The 22,466-nt window shown below is 40.9% G+C and overlaps 1 protein-coding gene across 3 annotated transcripts; it reads right to left on the minus strand.

The window, feature by feature from the left end:
• Positions 1 to 1,388: 1,388 nt before the first annotated feature.
• nadka (NAD kinase a) lies at positions 1,389 to 22,110 on the minus strand. 3 transcript variants are annotated; one of them, XM_086107749.1, is made up of 12 exons: positions 21,974 to 22,110; positions 20,926 to 21,085; positions 16,980 to 17,063; positions 10,039 to 10,168; positions 9,838 to 9,946; positions 8,336 to 8,421; positions 8,151 to 8,253; positions 7,951 to 8,069; positions 6,949 to 7,048; positions 4,006 to 4,163; positions 2,713 to 2,795; positions 1,389 to 2,459 (listed from the first exon to the last, which is right to left on the minus strand). In XM_086107749.1, exons 2-12 carry the CDS (start codon positions 21,075 to 21,077, stop codon positions 2,312 to 2,314), a joined length of 1,272 nt encoding a protein of 423 aa, XP_085963875.1. In that variant the 5' UTR covers positions 21,078 to 21,085; positions 21,974 to 22,110; the 3' UTR covers positions 1,389 to 2,311. The 3 variants fall into 3 exon arrangements, with proteins under 3 accessions (XP_085963875.1, XP_085963893.1, XP_085963884.1); XM_086107767.1 differs by lacking the exons at positions 16,980 to 17,063; positions 20,926 to 21,085; positions 21,974 to 22,110 and adding exons at positions 13,558 to 13,727; positions 14,383 to 14,695; XM_086107758.1 differs by lacking the exons at positions 16,980 to 17,063; positions 20,926 to 21,085; positions 21,974 to 22,110 and adding an exon at positions 14,383 to 14,695.
• Between the last annotated feature and the right edge of the window lie 356 nt (positions 22,111 to 22,466).

Genomic DNA, 22,466 nt, shown 5'->3' on the forward strand with positions numbered 1-22,466 from the left:
CCCAAGTAGGCTTAACAGTACCTCATGGGGGGGGTAATTATAATGTTGGGTTGTTATATTAGCTAATAAGTAGCTAGCGTTGACCACCAACTGATAGCTTTACAACAATCGACAGGCGAGGCCCCTTGTGGGGTTGACGGTGGAGACAGCAGGGACATAGTTTAAGTTGACGCAGAGAAACGTCTGGATCGCTATTGGCAGTGGTGAAAGTTATCATCTCATTAGCTGTTAGGCTAACTGCTCAACATTATGTATAGTGAGCGCCCACATAAAGATAAAGGCTTGGCAATATGTGTTTTAAATATGATAGTGTCTTCAGTAACCCTATTACTTAGTCAAAAGTGTCATACAATGGCTGATAGGAAAGTAGTAATTGAGGCATATCTAGAGACGCATTTTCCATGTAAACTAGTTTTAAAATCAGAAGTCAAGAATAATGACTGTTATTGTGGATTACATATGACAATTTGAAATTTTGGTTCAGACTTTAGCAAGCATCATGGAACTTGACATGCTTGATTTGCTTTCACGGGACACATGAAATGATGTGGCGGGCCAGATCTGGCCCCCGGGCCTTGACTTTGACACCTGTGTTGTAGACCATTGAAATATGTTGGATTAAAAAAACGTTTTTGTTTCCTTTTCATCTTTTGTTTTTAATAGTGACGTTCACACAGACATCTTAATTAGCTATCTTGCCAAATGGCAGCTATGTTGTATACTGCTCAAGGGTGTAGCTGCATGCAGCTGCTCATCGAGGAGTGTTCAACATAAAACAAGAGACACCTAACAAAGGAATGCAATTTGTAAAAGGTGAAACTAAAAAAAAAAAAAAAACACCATTTCTTGGACACATACAGTACATTAGGAGCTACCGCCACACCTATTTGTTTTTAAATGCATTCAATGCTTCCTTGAGGAAAGTTTGAGGGAACTCATTTCACTACACAGCTTCCACCAGTAGTCAATGTTTGTGTTTTCCCTGAGATGTAATCTTAACCCTAATGGTTGACCATTAATGACGGGACCATACGCGGCCCTACAAATGGAATGAACCAATGTCTTATGACATTTTGGCAACAGAATATGTTTAAAATATATTCATTTTCAACATTTGTAACAAGCCCTGGAGGATCTTGTTGAATTATAGTTTTCAGGTGGAGAACCAACCGCTCCCCACCGAGACCACGGGTCACCAACACTGTGCCCTGTGGGAACCAAGTAGCCCCCAAAGGACAACATGACTTGTCCTTGGGCCAGTTCTTAAAATATCAGCAGTGACGAGACATTGTGATTTCCTAGAATTTGGTCTTTTTTTTCTTTGTTCTGGAAAAAAAAAAAGAAACAAAAATGCTGCCAAGTTTGAGATAAAACCACTTCATAAACAATTAATGTAGCACAAAAGTACCAAAAAGATTTATTTCCCCCTTTGATACATTGTAAACAAGTGAATAAAAACATTTGACAAAATACATCTTATTAAAGCGGCACATATATACAGTACGTACTTCTGAGTTTAAGAGCTCCGTTGGTCCTCTTTGCTCATCTTTTCATTCCAATGCAACATTCACATGGAATGTTGCCTCGGTGACAAGATATAGGTTAGGCCACATGGTTGCTTTCACGATGGCTTACAAGTCTAAAAAAGCAAAAAAACAAAAAACAACCTGACTGTATTTATCGTAAAACCCCCCCAAAATAAAACAAAAAACAGGCTGCATGTGATGTGCACAATAAGCAACAAACTACATTAGTGAATGGCTACTGAGACAATAGATTGGTGTGATTGTTTTTAACCCCCCCACCCAAAAAAAAAAAAGTTATGGTATAAACCTGGAAAGATTTTGTTCTCACACATTCAATTGTTAATGGTCAATGTAAGGCACAGTTTGCAATGTTGGCTCATGTTCTAACATCAAATTCATAAAGATGTGACAACATGAGATTTGGCCACTAAAGTGCAAAACTTTCACGGAGAAAGAACGAAAGAAAATATTTTTTAAAAAATCGGAAAACACACATTCTGAGAGGTATTATTATAACCTTTGAAGTTGAGCACATTAGCACAAGAACATCCCTAAATCTGAATTTGGTGCCTTGAGGCAGAAAAAAAAGGGATGACCCGCGCCAACAGGGAGCCATTCGAGTCCACTCTAAAAATCCTCTTTAGAATTGAACAGCTTTGCATTTCTCAAAATTCTGTCGTCCCATTTTAAAGTGGTACAAAACTGGTGCTGGTGGAGAACTACTACAGTTACAAAAAGGGAACGTTACCCAAGATCAAGGTGACTGTTAAAGAAAAAACTGGGTCTCAGAACTCATCGTCCTCTGAGCTGAGGTGATTCTGCTTCTTCCTCACGTTCCAGTGTAAACACTGGGCTAGGCTCTCGAACCAGTCGTTGACCGGGTTGCGAAAGCAGATACAAGGAACGGGGAAGCAGGAAGTTGTGATGGAAATACTGCAACAAAGAGAAAGACAAAGAGATGCCTGAGCTCATGTGAGCCTGCCCCGAGTTCCTTGTGAAGCAACACTGGGAATTTCTACACTGATCGTTCAGTGAAAGCGGCTGGCAGCTAACTGACGTCGTAGGTGTTACATAAAAGAAGAGGTGCCACTCTTTCAAGTCTCAGATTAGATTACACAAAAAAACGCATTGAGTGCAGAGCAAGTTCCTTCTTCCGATTCTGAATTGTGTCTGTGTTTAGACCAACCTGTCTCCGTGACAGATCTCCTGACGGCGTCTCCCGTCGAATGACACCCATGCCGTGTTTCTGGCATCACGTGACAGCATTATCTAGGGGAGGAGACACGTGACCACTGAAAGTTAATGGTGTACAACAGTTGTTCTGCCACATAAGCAGAGATATTACCGTATTTTCTGCACTATAAGGCGATTCGGATTATAATGGGCGCCTTCAATGAATGGCCCATTTTAAAACTGTTTTCATATATAGGGCGCGGCGCATTATAAGGCACATAGAATAGAAGCTACAATAGTGGTGTTAGGCATCCACTAAATGGACCTACACTAAAGGGAATACAATACAATACAGCTTTATTTATATAGAGCCCTGGCTGCGGTTCGGTTATGCATCCACTATATGAAGCTACGCTAAAGGGAATACAATACAGCTTTATTTAGATAAGAGCCTTTACAACCGCTGCAGCTTTCACAAAGCGCTTTACAGAACATTTAAAATACTGCATCCAAGAAATCAGAATATTGATCCGTACATAAGGTGCAACAGATTATAAGGCGCACTGACGGCTTTTGGGAAAATTGAATGCTTTTCGGTGCGCATGATAGTGCCGAAAATACGGTACGTCAATAGAGTCTGTAGGTAGGGGCAAATCTGCTACACTGGAGCCAAAAAGCTTTGAGAATGTGCTATTTCATCACATACATGTCAGGTAAAAAAATGGACAAACACATGAGGAGAAAATTTTCCTTTTGGTGGTGTGCCATGAGAAGAGTTGGGAAACAATCTTTCCGATGTCAAACAGCATAGTAAGCAGCGCGGTGTGAGTGGTGAGCATCTCTGCCTCACTTATGAGGGAATGAATGAAGAGGCACAGAAACTGCTGGCATAGTTCATTTCAGAGTCCAGCTAAATTCATGACACACTGAATTTCTTTTGTTTTTCCGTTTGAATTGATTACACCTTACGTGACACAAAAACCTCATATTAACATCACGAATTTCAATATCACAAAAAAAATAAAAAACATTTTGGGAATTTGGTAAAAAGCAGGATTGAGTGCAAGGAGTCAACATGTCTGCCTCGCGGTTTTGAGGGTCAAATCTCAGCTCTGGCCTTCCTACTTGTTGGGTTCAAAATTGTCCTTACGTATGAACGTGAGTGAGTAGCTGTACTTTTGCTGGTATGTGGCATGTTGTTTTGTCGTCATATTAAAAAACGTTGAACAATCTAGTGTTTTAATGTTCACTTAAAACCGAACGGAAAAAAAAAATAGCAATTGGCTTGAGTCTAGTGTGTATGTACCTTCAACTCCACTCCGGCTGGCACCACGATGGGTCTGAAAGAGAGGGAGTGGGGGCAGATGGGAGTGATCATGATAGCCGGCACGTTGGGGTGGATCATGGAGGCTCCGGCGGCCACTGCATATGCTGTGCTGCCTGTAGGCGTGGAAACAATCACGCCTGCGGGAACAAGGAAGGACTTTCATTCAGTGTTCATTTCAGAAGACATCGAGCCACTTTGATCAAATGTCAGCACTCAGTGGTTCAAAGATGACCATTCGGAGAGTTGGCAATGCAGGTGTTAGCTTTTAAGAACTGGTGTGATATCATTTTAAATTTAACAGCAGTTCCTCTACTTACGAATGTCACTTCATACGAAATCTTCAAGTTACGAAACGCTTCATATTGCCTCTTGTTACGAAAGAAATTTCAAGATACGAAAGGTTGCAGCTCTGAGTTTCCTGAACGCAACATACTTATAGCTGCTCTGCCATTGGCTATTACCAAGCATCATCCAGGCATCCCATTTGTTAAGGGCCATGCGGTGTTCCGATAATTTTTTGTCAATGACCCAGAAAATGTTTTCACCATTCGGGTGATCGCTCACTTTGCTGTTTGCCTTGGACATTTTCGAGGATTGTTAAAAGCTGACAAAAGCAAACATCCTTGGATCAGTTCTTGACAAAACGCCAGGCAAAAACCACTTCTGAGAGAGATAATGAACTAAAGAGGGCAAAAAAAAATCATGAGGACGCTGTTAAAAGTTAAATGACCATTATTTTCATTCTTTATTCTTTGTTTTTTTTTTACATTACGCACAACTCTTATTTATTGTGCAATAATCTAATTGTAACATGTATTTGTGACATATTTTGATGCATTTTTATGCATTCGAAAACATTTCTATCTGAATTTTGGGGGGTCTTGGAACGGATTAGGACATTTACATGGAAAACGTGTTTCTACTTACAACATTTTCTAGTTCAGAAATTTCTTCCAGAACCAGTTCATTTCGTAGGTTGAGGTACCACTGTATTTTCAATTTATTTGTTGACAGGAAGGCACGATTATGGTGGTGGATACATTCCAGGCCCAAAAGCAGGAGATGAAAATCCACATGAAACAAGACACCCCTCACATACCCATGAAACACACTTAAATTTATTAAAACACATATTATAAACATATTTGAACACACACACGCACCCACACCCACACACAAAACACTCCTCTTACCATCCTGTTATTATTTGGTGTCTCTAATTTAAAAGCATGATTTTTCTTTTGCAGTTTTGTAAAATTGTCCTGGCTTTATCTTATCATTTCATTTTGTTTTTCAATCATGATATCGTCACCTTAGTAAAGCACGATGGATTTGCATCGAGAATGAATCAACTTTGCTTTGTCTTCCGCAGGAATTTTTGGGGATTAATTAACAACCACATTTAATCACACGTTCCTATTTTTGATGACGTTTAATTTTCCTGACCTAATTCCAGTGTGACGTGAGCGAGGGCGTGGCACAGTGAGTGCGTGGCAACACTCATTGTGAAAGACGTTTCGCCGATGTGTGCATGTTGCATGTTCACAAAACGGAACTTTGGTTCCAAGAAGAAAAAACACATGTAGAGTCTGCGAACTCAGTGGAGTGAAATCAGCAAATTAGCCTTGAAGTGCGGGCATACCACCCCCACAAAAATCTATGAACCATCCAAACTGACTTGTATTGAAAACATTATTCGTGTTAAATGATTCAGATCCCCCCGCGACCCTTATGAGGATAAGCGCATCAGAAAATGGATGGATGGATGATTCATATATTTCATTTAGTTGACTTAAAAAGCCATTAGATATATATTTTTTTATGAGTCTCACTTCAAAATGGAAATTCATCAAAGTCTTTGCACAGATTTCAAGATAGCAGTGTTGTCGGTGACGTGTGATGAGAGGCTCGTGACCGAGGCACTATTCTAGAGTCAGATATAAAAATATGAATTCAAAAATAGAGTGGCAGTCTACTGTTCAAATTTTGACCTTCACCGAAACATGTTTTCAAAATGTCATTTTTCAATGTTTGATTTCAAAGGTTTTAATTATTTCCCCAATGTTCAATGTGATGGCATGAAAAACGAAAGAATATTCAATATAAGTTCATTTTTATTTGCTTTTATATCGAATATGAATATGAAAGCACCGTTTCTAAAATTACCTGAGTTTTTGATCTCACGTATGTATGATGTTTCGAACAACCTAATCCGCAAAACTGGCCATTCTGTCAGCTCGTGACAGACTGACGGACCTTCCAACTGAAGGAAGGTCCGTCAGTCCGTCACTGATGACAAACGGGGACAGACGACTGACGGAAGTACACGTGTCTTACATGTTTTTTTCGTGAGGGTGTCTCCCCCAGGGTTGCTCCTTTTTTTTTTTTTTTTTTTTTTTAACTATATTTGTCTGTTTTTGCTGCGCCTACATGTGACATAGTACGCAGTGGTGGCAAATGCACCGAAAGAAGGTCCGTCAGTTCGCCACTGATGGACTCCCGTTTGGCTGTCAAATGACGAATGACCGGTGAAATTTACTCACACCACAGCTGTTACCCTCGTAACCTGATTTACCTAAAATAGCGGTGACGAACTGTCAATGAACGATGACTGAAACGCGGTTTTGTCTGTGATGTGATTACGTGTTGTTTTCAAGAAATAAAGAGCCTCAATTTTGGGAAAACAACAAGATTCCACAGACATCCCGTCTCTCATGCAGGCGCCAGGGACAATGTGTCAACACACGGTGTTGCAGCTCTGATGCGTTTTGAAATACCGGTGTCTCAAGATGAAAAGACACACCTTCTAGCAGGTTTTATGACATCACGGAAAAACAGTTCCTTGCCAAGCCTCACCCAAACGCAAAAGGTTTGAACGTAGGCCAATTTTTTTTGCCGGAGACAAATAACGTGCTCGCTCACCGTCTCCCTGCACGGTGGTGATAAGGTGTCCGTCCAAGAAGAGGTCCACATTGGAGAGGTACGAGGAGGGGCCTCTGTCCACCACCACTTCATTCAGCACCTGAAACATGAAAAGGGATAATATACCGTGACATTCTATCTGCACCTCATGTTAGCGTCGGCAAGCTCAAAATGATGGCCGGTGAGGTTGCCACATATGTGGATTCATTCCAAAAGTCACACTTTCACTGGAACTCAGATCTACTCGGCAGCTTTCTACTTGGAAAAAACCCCCCAAAACGGTACCTCGGGAATCTATGACAACCAAGGGTGGAATGAGTGCAACAAGAAAACTGATCTCTGGAGCAAAATGGAGGCTGATTCTCAGTTTCACATTTTATTAGTTATAATTTGTGGGACGAAAATAAATATGTTCAATTTATTTTGTTGCTCTTGGGCAGCAATCTTTGTTTGTCCTAATATGGTCAAGTTCAGATTTTGTTTTTCCCACAAATTGATAGTATTGGTCTGCCAATGCTTTGTCCATTATTTCTTACAGCATATTTACCAATTTAAAGCATTGAAATAGTTTGAGAACAAATCGGGAAGCGTCTATTAAGGTGCGGTCTAATAGTCGCCCATACCGAAAGTTACAATGACAATCCAAGTTTCATCATGCTCTTATGCAGATTATATTTAGCCACCATTTGCACAATCTGGAAAATCCCATAACGTGTTCCGACACAACCGCTTGTCAGATCTCAGACCATGTTGTAATCGGTTTTGCGGACGTAGAATCTAATCGTTTAGCCGACCCTGTGTGCAGATCAACTTCACTTCATTTGAAATTTGTCTCCATTTTCACCGATCACTCTCAAAGGCGCACGTCTGTCATTGCTCTTGATTAGTATCATTTTAAATCAACCCAAAATTTGCTGCCGGTTCATAAGCTTTGAGCTACTCTGCTCAAACCCGCAGGTGTCAGGCACGGGAGCGATGTGCAATGAGCGGTGCTGACATTACCTGATAGTTTGCGGCTTTGCGGCTACCGTCGACTTCGCCGTTGGTCAGAATGATGCCCTTTTCCTTCTCCCGGTGCACGCGAACTTTCAAACGACTTCGCAGCACTATGGCTGCATTACCTACAACAAACGGTGATTGTTTAAAAAAAAAAAAAAATTTTAAGCCTGTCTTAAAACACGTTTGTTGGAGGAATATAATACCTTCAATAATTTGGGTGACCTGAGATTGATAGGTGTCAAACTTGAAAGGTGTCAGAAAGCCAAGAGAGCCCAGATGGAAGGCCATCACTGGTGGAACGCTGTCCTGCATGGCCATGATTATTAACAAGCAATTGAAGAATAGCGCTTTCACAACATTGATTGTGACAACACACGTTAAGACATGCCTGAAAGAGCGAAGACGCATAGAGCAAAGTTCCGTCCCCGCCAAGACAGATGATGAAGTCCACACGGTTGGATATGTCGTCGAGATCTACGAAGCACAGAGGTACGCTGTTATCATCACAAAAGTGGGAAATATTAAGTGAAATTTAGTTTTTCAATGTTTTGTATACATATTCGGGCTGCCTAAATGAGTCGACCAGTCACGACTACATCGAGGACCAAATCCACCGACAGCTAATTTAATAGTCGACGTATCATTAGTAAACCCGCCTTGTGTTGCTGCTGGCCCATCTGCCTGTCTGTGATGCACAATATTGGTCGTCCGCGATGTAAACAAATGGCACTGTGGCAATGTCATGGCGAACCGGCGTGAGCCAAAGTTAGGGCGCATTTCCTCAAAAAATATTTCATTGATGCAAACCTGCCTACCTGGCAGCATCGCGGTGAAAGAACAGGTAGGCATGTTATGTGGCTGATGCCTTGAGTATCTAAGTTTAGCGCACACGGGTTTCATGCGTTTGATGTCATGTTGTGACACGATGCCATGTGTTTGAAGTTGTGACACGATGTTTGGTTACGCTAGCATATCGTTGTGTTTGCTATGAATTACAGAAGCATTAGTCAGCAAACTACCATTTAGTACGAACCAAAACACAGCTATTAGTAGGCCAAATGACGATGAAAAACAAAAATCATACATGCTCTCTTGCTCATTCCCACACGCACGAACAGTGAGAGAACTTGGCAAAATAAGAACTACAAGTAACAGAACTTAACGTGTTTGTTAGCTCAGTGGCAACAAATGATGAAACACACATTAGCCAATTCATTACACTATACAGTCAAACCTCGGTTTTCAAATTGTGATTTACGCAAGTCTGACTGTTTTTATGTTATTTCTGCATCGTGTATTAGCCGATAATCATGTGATAATAAAATAGTTTTGGATTTCGAACAGACTTCTGGAATGGATTATGGTCAAACACCGAGGTATGACTATTACATTACAGAGCCAAAACGTATCTTCCTCCTAATCCTAAACAGTTCGACCACTCGCTTCTCCTTTCACACTTCTCCGAGGTCACAGTTGGATTTGAGTTCATTGTATTTGTCTCTGGCGGACCTCGTTATATTTATATGATATATGAGTGTTGAAATTGAAGCCATCTTTGAATGGGAATTTGTATGACCACCATTTATTTATTTTTGGGTACTAGAGCTGTGGGTCATTTCTATATGCATTTGAAAATTAAAATATATTAATTAAGATGCCCTTCCGTACAGCAGTTAATAAAAAACAACAAATGCTCATATTTTGTCCTTGTTAAAGGGGCAATTTTGTCAAATATCTGGTCAGGATGTGCATAGTCCTATTTGGCCCTCCAGCCATGCCGGCGAAAAATTAAGGGCCACGCCCATTCGTTTCGATTGCGTAGTTATTGACAGCACAAGGCAATGGCTCCTCAACATTTGATTGCACCTCTTTACGACTGCACATTCATACCTTCTCTGAAAGTGCAGAATTTCTTTGCAAGGGTCCCAAAGTTGTCATCACCAGAAATAGCCGGGTCTTCCAAAACCTTCTTTTCCACATACACAATCATATTTTTGACCTAAAACACAAACTGGGAAACATAAGTAAGCCACCAAACACACTTGCATGACATCATCGCCAACTATTCAAGTGTCCCTCTGTCTGCCGTACCTGCGTGAGGAAGATGCAGAGATCCTTGAAAGGCTGAAGCAGGGCGGCATCTCGGATCTTCTTGATGACGAGGACACTCTTGGGGGGCGTGTTCCACGTCAGCCGCTGGGTGGCGGGGTCCTGAATGTGCCTGGAAAAACACGTAAACAACACATGAGCCCGGGGCTCTTAGGCTGAATGTAAGGCCACTTAAGCAGCTAAAGCGTAAGGAAGCAGCAGTGTGTGGCCGTTATCCTATTAAAGCCGTTGGCTTAAAGGTCTGCTGTAGAATCCCCGTGTGCCGTCTGCTTCTAACTCTTAACAACAACTGGTGGATATTTTTTGGGCGAAATACAACCACGGACATGGCAGTCGGAAGTAAGATTTGTGAGAATGCACTGCGTTTCAAAATGATGACGCAAATGATGTTTTTTTTCTCCGATTTTTATACGCAGCCGATGGCACTCAGCATAATTTAAGTCATCAACTGTTCGAGAAAAATGTCAATGTTCTTCAACAACCCTCCCAATGGTAACGGCGTTTTTTTTCCCCCACCCCAAAAGTGAAAACATACTTTTTTTTCTTAAAAATACACTCTTCCAAATTAATTTGCACAGGAGTGTTTGAAGACATTTTCTCTGACGTAAAGAAATGAAACTGGACATTTGTTGAACTTACTGGAATAAAACGCTGTTTCAAAAACCGAAACATCTCAAGTTAGATTTTAAACATTGGACCTCTTTATTTCATTGAAGCGTTGCAGTTCTTGCATCCATTGAAATTGTGGCTTTTTGCTTGTGGCTTCTGCTTGATTTTCTTCGCAGGATGTCTGAATAGCCACCCAGAGCTACTGTTTGGATTAAAACTGCATCCAACATCATTGATCTTTTTGCTACTGCTTCTTCCCCTCATGGACCTTTTGCTTAAGGATCTGTCAAAGGTTCTCAGTAGGTTTGATGGTTGGGGGGGGGGGGGGGGGGGGTTGGAGCCACACACAAGCTTCTCTACTTTGATAATGCCCAGACTGTAACAGGCCATGATGAAGAGTAATTTCTTGCGGCATAAGATAAGTCATAAATAAGGATGATTTTGTTTCGCAAAGCTCTGTTCTTAATTTTGTACCATCGGAGAAAGTATGAGTCAGTCAGAAACACGACAGGCTTTTCGGAGGATATTTTAACAACTTTAGGGAAATGAAAGGGACCGACCATCTTTCTCTGTCTCTCTCGATGACTCCATTACGTCCCTGCTGACATTACAACCTTATTGGGACACGGTAGGCATCCACCAACCAAATACCATTCCATCCATCTTGACCATCCAGGGTTGCGCAAGCACTTATCGGTGAAGAAGCTCGTGCTGCAAGGAAGCCATATTCCTTGCATCATTTGCTGCTTTGGGCATAAAAAGGGAGAAAGTTGTGGTGTGGTCAACATCTTTCCCTGACCTCAACATTGTTGAGAACCTTTGAAGGACTCTGAAGCAAAACGATCCATAAGGGTGAGATGCAGTTTACATCCAAACAGCGGCTTCAGGAGGTTACTCTCATGTCCTCATATCCAAACTCACAAGTTCAGTGCCTTCCAACACATGCATTTGAACAAAAACATTTTGATTTTCTGAAAAAGAAATGGTGTTCTCATTGAGAGGCTTGTATAAAAATGGTGACATTATTCTCTTACAATGGATGGCTTGAAAATTATGCCGAGTGCTCTTTGCATATACTATTTATAAAAATCAGAGGGAAAAACATAATTTGCATAAGAAGGATCGCAGTGTGCCGAGAAGCAGACAATGGCATTTGCAAAGTAAAAGGTATGCTGATTTACCAGTACGCAGAGCTGGAAATTAGTGACTGAAGGAGTTGGCCACGTCATTACACCTAATACGTGGGTTGGCTGTCGCGTCATCATGCAAACACTTAGCATGTGCAGATCATAGGACATGAAGAGAGAATTCTTAGTTTATTTTAAGATTTTGCTATTGGGCGAGTATTATTACCTTGACTGGAAATCAAGCTAAATATTATATATACAGTATATATAAACTCAACTTGGCTTTATGTGATTCATATCCATTTTAAAACATAAGTTACACAGACCTAATCCTTACACCCAACACATGCTTTTTTTTTAACCTCAGGCCATTTGAGATGCTGCACATTAACTTTGGTATCCCACTGTGACATTTGAGCTGGTCACATGTGGAAGCCGGTGGAACCATAATCAAATCTAATTAGAATAATCAATGTCCTGTTCAAAGGAGTTTTTTAAAAAATCTTGTGTCCATCAACAAAAGGTGTGCTGTGATTGGCTCTTGACCAGTCCTGGATGTACCCCTCAGACCCAAAGTCAACTGGGACAGGCTCCAGCTCACCCGTCACCCCAATGGGAACAAGCGCGGTAGAAAATGGATGAATAAACAAGAGGAAACATTTCTCGGACTGCAGGATAACCATATACTGTTTTTTTTTTTTTAAATGTTGAACATCTGTTCACATATTGAGAATTGTATTATAGCAACTGTTGCTGTTTCCTAACTGAGTGGGCCTGGAGTGAAGCACCCAGTTCAATCCTAGCTCCGAAGACTCCTCATTTTGTCATGTCATCTCAGAAGTGTGAAAAGAATGTTCGCTTGGGGCTCAATACAGAAGCATTAAAAAAGGGATCGCAAGAGCTGCGGGAAAGCATGCGTGCAAACCGAGGTGGTCAGGAATCAGGATGGTTTAGTGGAGTCAAGCATTCAGTTTCTCAACTCTGTTTGGCTGAGAGTCAAATCGACCCATTTCAAAGTTTAAAGAGTTGGAAACTTTTTTTCAAATATAAGAAGCAGGATAAACTACTTTTGCCAGCATTCCACCCCGATTTAACTCAACGAAAAAATGTGAAACGGCAAACATTTAGTCAATAACAAATGTTTTTAAAACACATTGATTTTGTTTGTGGCGTTCAAAAAAAAAAAAACACATTTTCATGGAAATGTGTATTCTTTGCATGCAGTCGCGCACCTTTAACCGTGAAAAATTTGGGGGCACTCAAGAAACAAACAAAGAGAATGCATAAGACAACATGAACTCCCAGAACGATTGGACATTTTCAAACACCGTATTTTCAAAAAAGAAGAAATGATTTCTCTCCAGCTCAACATCCTCCAGAGTCATGTGCAGGTAATTCCAAATGCAGAAGTTCAACAACTACAAAACTTGAGCGGGGAACTTAATTTGCATATCGCCGTTGCTGTCCAACACATCTGTCCATTTTTGTCCTTTTGACCTGTATACAGTATCAGTCACTTTAATTGACAATGTGGAAAACAATCAATGTAAAATGGATTTTTGTCTTCTAAAATTTTAATTTCATATGTTTCATGTTAATACATCTCATACTCATTCTGACCCTTTGCCAAATTGCTATATAAAAACCTATATAGAGTGTAACTGAAGCCAACTGAAATTACACACACACACGCACGCACACACACACAGTATATAGGATGGCTGCTATTAGAGATTAGCTCAGTCAATGGAAATTCATGCATTACCGATATCCACGAAGCATTGGCAATCATGGTGGGGAATGGTGCATATGTCAAGGGCGACACCATGAATTTTTTTCCTTCAGGATCTGGATAAAGTGAATATGGCATCCATCCTTCAACATGTTGGTGGAATTGCCCTTCTGTTAGTCATCCTTCACGAAGGAGGAAGTAACCTGCTTACAAACAAACATGTGGCTAAACAAACATGACACTAAGATTTGCTAACATATAACGGAATTGGAAAAAAAAGAAAGTCATCTACTTCTGGAGACTTTAGTACTGTAGTGCGTATTTGGTCGATACAACATTAACAATCATTTCCCCTGCTCCCCACAACAATTGGTTTGTAATTAAACATTAGAGGCGATGCAAATAAACAAATAATCAAATCACACGAGTATAGTTATGTTGTTGCGACTGAATCAACAGCGACTCTGCTGGTTGCCACCAAAGTAGCGCAATCATTCTTCAACCATCAAGCCAGCAACCAAATGATTATTCTACCAATGCTTCAATGCAATTCAGCAACAGTTGCGAGTACACTTGCACATGAATTAAAACAGCCCGTTTACACAGACACTCAATCAAACACTGACATCTATGAACTGCCATGATTTCAAACAACATTTTGATTTCAAACAGAGACAACCTGTGATCCATTCACATAGCGCTTTAACACCTCAATATTCGCCTCCCTTCAGCCGTCTCAAACTAGACAGCAACTTCAGCACTGGGTTGGAAATTCCTCACACACTGCAGCAAGGGTTGAATATTTAACCATAGCCTGCGTATTCTGACACGGCAAAGATGCTTAGTTAGTCCTCTCACCATTTCCAGACTTTGTTCTCCTTATTGCCCGGTGCATCTTGAAGTACCACCTTCATGGCTGTACACATGTGACACGGTTGGATGCGGCTTCAGGCGACAGACAAAGCTGGAGACTGATGATCTGTCAGGAAGCCAACAACATCCTCGAAGTCGAGAGAGGAGCCTCTGTCCACTTGTGAGGAAACTCTTGCGTTATGTGAGGGCCGCGGGGAGCAGCTTACAAACCTTACAAGCTAGACTCACAACTGCTATATTTGTCCCGGTGAGGACTTAACACTAAACCCTCCTCGGTGCGTTCTGCTGCTGAATTGAACTTCTCGCTTGTTTTAAGCTTCCTCTCAGTCACGCCCACTCAGCTCTCTGTTGAGCACACCCATTTCAGGGAAATGCTTGCCTATTGGCTACACTCCTTCATTTTTCAACAGGTGTGTTTATCAGAGCGCAGTTGAAGAAGCTGCTTTGCCCAGAAGCACTTTACCCGCTACCCGCTGTAAAAGTTGTTCAAAAAGGAACAACAGAGGTCAAATGTGTGCAAGGGGATTTCAAAATAAACGGGAAGAGGCAAAAGACACGACTTTATGATGTATTTAAAGACGAAAACAACAACAACAACAAAGCAATACATTTCAAATGCAATTCAAACGGTTAAGACAACCTCCAGACAGGAGGAAGTAAATTACGTACACTAAATTATGTCATAAGGTATTTATATGTCTGAGCTTGCCCACTTTGTATTTTGTCATGATTTGACGTGGTTATGGAACATTTAAATGTCATGGAAAATGTGCCTTCCACATTTTTACATTTGACATTTGTGGAATAAAATGCCAAAAGTTAGTGTTGGAAATGCTTGTCACTAGCCGGCTATCACAACAAATGTTGTGCGCCTCTTGCTGTCGTCAAAGCAGGTCAGGTGAAACTGTGGCAAAGCTTGCTTGTGTGTGTGTGTGTGTGTGTGTGCGTGTGTGTGTGTGTGTTCGACTGAAGGCTTTATGCTTTTAGAAGAGCACTGAATTATGTTCCCAGTTTTCAGAAGAGACAACAGCTGTTACTAAATATTGGGGTGAGGGGGAGAGAGAAAAATTATCACGAATATAAAAGTTTCCCTGGTTGTGGGAAACGATGTAGTTTCATTCCAATATGACATTTGACGTCTAATGTCCATATAATAATGAAATGGGGTTAACATAATGCCTCAGGGAAATCAAGACTGATTAATATGTCCCACACATGCTGGAATGGTTACGGTACTTCCTTGTTGGGAACCACCTATATATTATTTTTTGAGGCAGGTGCCGTTTCCAATATTTGGAAGAAGGAAAAGAAAAAATTAGCATTTCCGGCCAATTTAACTTGTTGAATCGGATCAGGCTGTCATGAAAATTGATCACTGACTGGCTGTGAGCTTGCAAATCAGTACACAAGAAGCGACCGAGAGATAATAGTTACATTTTTGAACATGGATCCCAGCAAATTGGAGGAAAACCTTATACATGAGTAGAGAAAAAAAAAACCAAATGCTATTGAAGGGTGATTTCGGGGTTATTATATTTGAATGTGTATTATACTCAATAAATTACGGTAAGCTGTCAGACCTGAAAATGGTTTGTATGGGAAACAGGTGAGGTCATGTTAACAGCCATTGTGGAGCTTGGCATCATTTGGCTTATAAAGCAGGGGCAAAGGGAACAAAAAAAGTCAAAGGCTTTCACATCATAATGGCCTCATTATTGCGATTCACTTGAGGATGTGGGCAGGAGGTCAAAACAACCAAGCTGAATGCTGGAGCACAAAGTGACGGTAAAAAAGAAAAAGAGGTTACCCCTTTTTTTTTTTTTTACCAGTACACAACCACACCCCTTCCACAGAGAGTCAAGTGGGGGTTAGCGTTTGTAGTTTCACCAAAAGAGAACAAAGCCTCATGAGCCAGACTGGCACAACTTTGTTTGGAGGTGAAACGATTCACAACATTGCACTGAATGATAGTTCAAACACACACATGCACAGACACTTTTTATATATTACCGTAGAATTCTTGTACAATCACAATAAGTGTACCGGTACTCTTTTTTTTTTTTTAAACTGAGAAAATACTCATAATCCCAGACCAGAACAACGAGTGAAACAAGTGACAATAAAAATCGCCACATAAACAGTTTGAAACCTGACAGACTGACATATTTTCCACTGGACAATGTTCATAAATGTATATATTTTTAATTTAGATGTGTAAACCCCAAACATAAATAGGTGATTTTAGCATATTGTAATTCTTTCTCAGCGACAGACACATTGACAAAACCACATGAAAATGTTCCTGCTGTTGAGAGTGCTGATGTGCACAAACATGAGCTGTTCCATTGCTTGATGAGGGTGCGTATTTGCACTATACTGATAACACCCCCGCACCCCCCCCCCAAAAAAACACCTAATTTTTGTCTCGCAGTACTATGCAACATTATCAGATTTTTGCTCTCGTGTGGCCCAAGAAGACTCTTAATAATGAACATCAAACACCTGCTGCCATAGCTTAAGGTTAGGTTTAGAGTTAGGGTTAGCTATATTCAAATGAAACAATTTTGCCCTGCTGCACTTACATTACTGTGTGTGGATTCTGCAGCATGCAGGCCTTCGGACCAAATGTAGTTACGGGGCTTGGTCCGTGTAGAGACTGGGTCCTCCTGAAGATAAACAAAACGGCATCAGACAAGACGGTAAGGTTGAGAGGATCAATTGTTTACACTTTATTGGATTTGCATCATGTCACACGGAAAAACGAGGCAACCTATCCATCTTTTATTGAAAGTCAAAGGAGCATGATTTAAAAAAAAAAAAACAACAACAAACAAACAAAAAAACATGACAGTGATGACCAGAATAATGCATCACAAATAACAGTCCAATTAGTTATGTTACTGTGAGGAAGAAGAAGCATACAACTACAGACACAGTGATATATGGTGGATTTTTTTAGCAAGACATATTTCCGCCAAGTGGAAGAGACGGTTCAATCATTTTGAATTAAGTTAGGCACTACCCTCATTTAATCGATCTAAAATCTACACGACCAAATGGTTGAGAAGGTAGTGAAAAGGATTAAAGGAGTAAGAAGGAAGAATCTGACTGGTGGATTCAGGCATATTTTACAAGATATATTTATTTTACTACATGTTTACAATCGTGGAAAGAATTTGAGTTGAATTGGATATGAGAAAATGTTTACACCGCATTCAATTAAAAAACAAAACAAAAACAATCCATTTCAAGTTCAGTGGATTTAAAAACAGACTATACAACAGCCAGTTGCAAAATATAATAATGACATCCGATACAAGAGCTGTCTGAAATATTCATCTTTTTGAAAGATAATGTTCATTTTTGGTATTATCAGACCTGCGTGTGTTTTCTCCGGGTACTCCGGTTTCCTCCCACATTCCAAAAACATGCATGGCAGGCTGATTGAAACTCTAAATTGTGCCTAGGTGTGAGTGTGAGTGCGGATGGTTGTTCGTCTCTGTGTGCCCTGCGATTGGCTGGCAACCAGTTCAGGGTGTCCCCCGCCTACTGCCCGAAGACAGCTGGGATTGGCTCCAGCACCCCCTGCAACCCTTGTGAGAATAAAGCGGATCGGAAAACGATTGGATGGATGGATGATCAGATATATCCATCCATTTTCTAATCCACGTATTTCCACAAGGGTCGCAGGGCGTGCTGGAGCCGATCGCAGCCGTCTTCGGGCATTAGGCAGCGTCCACCTCGAACTGGTTGCCAGCCAATCACAGGGCACACAAAGACAAACAACCATCTGCACTCACGCTCACCCCGAGGGACAATTTTGTGTGTTCCGTGAACCTGCCAAGCATGTTTTTGGAATGTGGGAGGAAACCGCAGTACCCGGAAAAAAATCCACGCAGGTACAGGGAGAACATGCAAACTCCACACAGGAAGGCTGGAGCCGGCATCGAACCCTGCACCTCTGCACTGTGAAGCCGACGCGCTAAATAGTCGACCAATGTCAGATATATTTCATTATTTTTAAAAAAATATATATAGATACACACACACACGCACGCACGCACACACTTGTGTCTTGAGAGCAGAAAAATCATAACAACCTCCTTCGTTATCAGTTCTACAAACACATTCTCATCATCTGTCACAGATGAGTGTCACTGAGAAGTGGGCGTGTATTGTTAACATTTAACATTACGTTACTGAGAAGTGGGCGTGTATTGTTAACATTTAACATTACGTTCCTGAAGTATCCTCATCAAAAACGGAAAAGTTCAACTGGAGACGGCCAGCATGGGAGGAAAAGTTCTGAATGTTTCACTTCCCGCACAGAGGGAAAAACCCCTAGTGCAGTTGCTACAGCACGCCATTGGAGATTTTGCAACACTGATGCTGAACAAATGTTGGACGCTTGATGACTACATGGGAATTTATGCAACATGTGGGGGTGCCGCAACTGAGCTTGGTCACGATGCACACTGACGTGCTTTTGAAAATACCCCCAAATGCAAGACAACACGAGCTCGCAGTGAAGTTGATGCTGTCATACTGCCATCATCATTAAATGCCCTACCTTCGGACAACAGAAGCAGTTAAAACCAGACGTTTACATATGCCCAAAAAACCCAAACAAAAAACCAATTTATTTTCGCCCCCCTTGTCTGACATGAAAATCAGACTAAACCCGAACATTAAATCTGACCAAAATTCTTGTTCTACGTCCAGTCAGATGACCAAAAATGTCTTTTTGCCATTTGCCAGAACACTGAGAAAATGATCCCCCCCCCATTACTTTCTTCAATGTTAAAAGTTTGAATATATTTCATTAGGGTACCACTGACTTTCAATCGCATTACTTGGGTCATTTTTTTTGGATAGCCTTCCATAAACTTCTCACAATAAATGGCAGTATTTTTTATTTTTATTTTTTTTGTCGGCCACCATGCACATACATACATGCCTTTTGAGATCTGTTCATACATTGAGATTAGGGCTTTATGATGGCCACTCCAAAACAGTGACTTTGTTACTCCTTGCAGCCAGCTTGGCAGGATGCTTTATCTGTCAATTTGGAAGAACCATTTGTGGTCAAGCTTTAACTTCCTGGTTGATGTCTTGAAAAGTTGCTTCAGTATTTCCACATAATGTACTTTCCTCATGATGTCTACAGTGCCGTGAAGTAGTATTTGCCCTCTTCTCAAATTGTTGCTTCCCCCCCCCCCCACAATTTCTCCACTTTAATGTTGAATATAAATTACAAAAATATACACCAGGCAAAGATAATCTAAGTATACACAATACGGAGTTTTTAAACATTTTTATTGATTAAAGAAAAAAAACAACAACAACCATTCAATGCTACCTGATCCTGTGTGAAAAAGTACTTGCCCCTCTTGCTTAATCATGAATTTGACTGTGGCTAATCACATTTTTTGGAAAGTCGAGTTCATTTTTCGGCAACCACACCCAAGTCTGATGATCTCAAGATCTGTTCAATCAAGAAATCACTTACTGCAAACAGAATACGCCTGACAAAACGAAGTCGACCAAAAGATCTCAAAAAGCTGAAACAAAATGCCACGTCCAAAGAAATTCAGGAACAGATGAGAAAGAATGTAGTTGACACTGATCAGTCTGGAAAGGGTTACAAAGACATACCTAAAGCTATAGGACTCCTACAAATGAAAGAGAGCCATTATCCACAAATGGAAAAAACATGAAACAGTGGTGAGCCTCAGAGTGGCCGTCCATAAAAATTCCCCCAAGAGCATGGCGACGATTCAACAAGGAATTCACAAAGGAATCCAGGACAAGAACTCAAGAACTGCAGGCCACCGTCGCTTCAGTTAAGTTCAGTGTTCATGACTCAACAATAAGGAAGAGACTGGACAAAAACAACATCCATCTCAAGAGTTCTGCTCTGAAGACGACTGCTCACCAAAAAGAAGATAAAGATGTGCAATCTTACGTTTGAGATGACCCCCGCAAAAAATTATACATATAAATTAAGTGAATTATTCCCATGCCTGACGAGATAAAAGCTGAACTTTTTGGAGGGTGTGCAGCTCGCTGGATCTGGCGTAAACGTAACAGCATTTTAGAAAAATCACACATCATACCAGAGTCGAAAATGGTGGTTTTGTGAGGGTCTGGGGCTGCTGAACTTATTAAGGACCTGGAAAATTTACTGTGATTGATAAAACCAATAATTCTGCTCTTTAGCAGAAAATCCTGAGACAGAATGTTTGTCAATCAGTTTGAGGCCAAATTGTCATTGATCATTTAGGGGCATGTTCAAGCAGCATTGTGTTGTGGTTGATTGGTATTAAGGTTGGAAAATCACCCCGACCCCAATCCGCATCCAACCCCCACCTGAGCAATTATTCTAAGCGAGCATCTACTGTGCTATGCACGCGACTGGATACAAAATGAGCAAATGAAGTGTTGGTTGTGCGCCGTTCTATTTAAACATGGATGAAAAGTACAGGAAAGATCACGATGTCGGTGTAAAGTCCTTTGAGAGGCAAGTACCTGTACTCAGACGAGCTGCTGGCTGAGGAAGGGCTCAGGCTCCGGGTTTTCTTGCAGCGCTTGGCCAGGCGGGGCCCAGTGACGTTCCCTCCATCATGGGTAGACCAGCAGTAACGGGACGCTTTCACTCGTACCTCTTCTGCACCGTCCATCTCAATATCTAACGGGATACATATCACATATCACTATTCAGAAGATTGTCCACTTTACACCGAAGCATCAATTGTATAGTAATTGTATTGAAATATATATATATATATTTCAAATCCAGCGCCTCAAAACACATCTGTTTAGACAAGCTTATTCACTCTGACCATAAATCCATTATCGCTATTTTGTTTTTATCTAATTTTATTTGATGCTGTTTTTAACATTGTATTTGTGTTTCTAACTGCTTGTTGTAAGGTGTCCTTGAGTGCTTAGAAAGGCACCCACAAATAAAATGTATTATTATTATTATTATTATAGGATAAAGGGCTAAATTGGAATAACTTGCAACACATCACCAGTGCTTTATCTGGGAGTGCAATGTCGACCCATTTTTATTTTAGCGGTGTTTCACAAAAGACTGGCTTTATAAAAACAGCACATAAAAATAATAGCAAGCAGTGTGCAGACAGAGATTTGCGTTTAACACACGAGTGAGCAAAATTCGTTGCCACGCGATTATAAATTAGGTAGCTAGTTTCACATAATAGGATCATGTTGGATTAATACTGAAATTACGGCTGCCTCCGGATCTACTTCATTATGTAAGTGCGGCTTTGGCAGCTGTGTTGTTAGTACGCGAGTTACCTTGGTTAAAATTTGTACATTGCTCAAGCGTCTGCTTGCGAGAAAAAACCCGCAGTTTTGAAAAAAACAAACAAACCCAAAACGAACTGTTAAGCATGAGACCGTCGACTTGAGCGATGAGCAACAAGTGAATGATGACGGATCCAACTGCTATTCATTGTATTGCTAACGAAGCTAACAAAGCTACTTTGCAAGACAACGTGCCATATGCGGCGCGAAACGTAATAGCAGGCATTCAAATTGAAAAACGTACCTTGTCCTCACAATGTTACAGTCGGCGACACAAATGCAGGTTTTGATTCACTCTTCGACTACGACCCTCGCTCACCAAGTCACCATCTTCACTTCAACTACCAACAACCAACATTTCCGGGTAGGCACTGGCCAATCAGACCGCGTACACTCGTGACACAAGGAGGCGTTACAGTTGGGAATATAAATGGACTCCATAATGTGGTCAAAGTACGTTACCCTATTCTCACTCGAACACTGTCAGACGGGTCTAATTCATAATTCAGATAATGAATTTAAGATTAGTAGCAACCCCTTGATACTTGTCACTGTGTTTGTCTTGTCTTCGTCAACCCAACATTACAGAACCGTGCAAGCATTTTCTGGCTCTGATCTCATTTAAATTTGCAAGATCATCACGTGACTGCGGTACAGTACTGTACTGTTAATCCAATTTGTGAAGACTTTCAAAATCTATCATGTATTGGCAGAATCGGTTGCGCGTCAAGTCGTTT

This window comes from Hippocampus guttulatus, chromosome 1 (assembly GCF_054856545.1).
Source record: "Hippocampus guttulatus isolate MCC_2025c chromosome 1, RoL_Hgut_1.0, whole genome shotgun sequence".
Taxonomy (NCBI): domain Eukaryota; kingdom Metazoa; phylum Chordata; class Actinopteri; order Syngnathiformes; family Syngnathidae; genus Hippocampus; species Hippocampus guttulatus.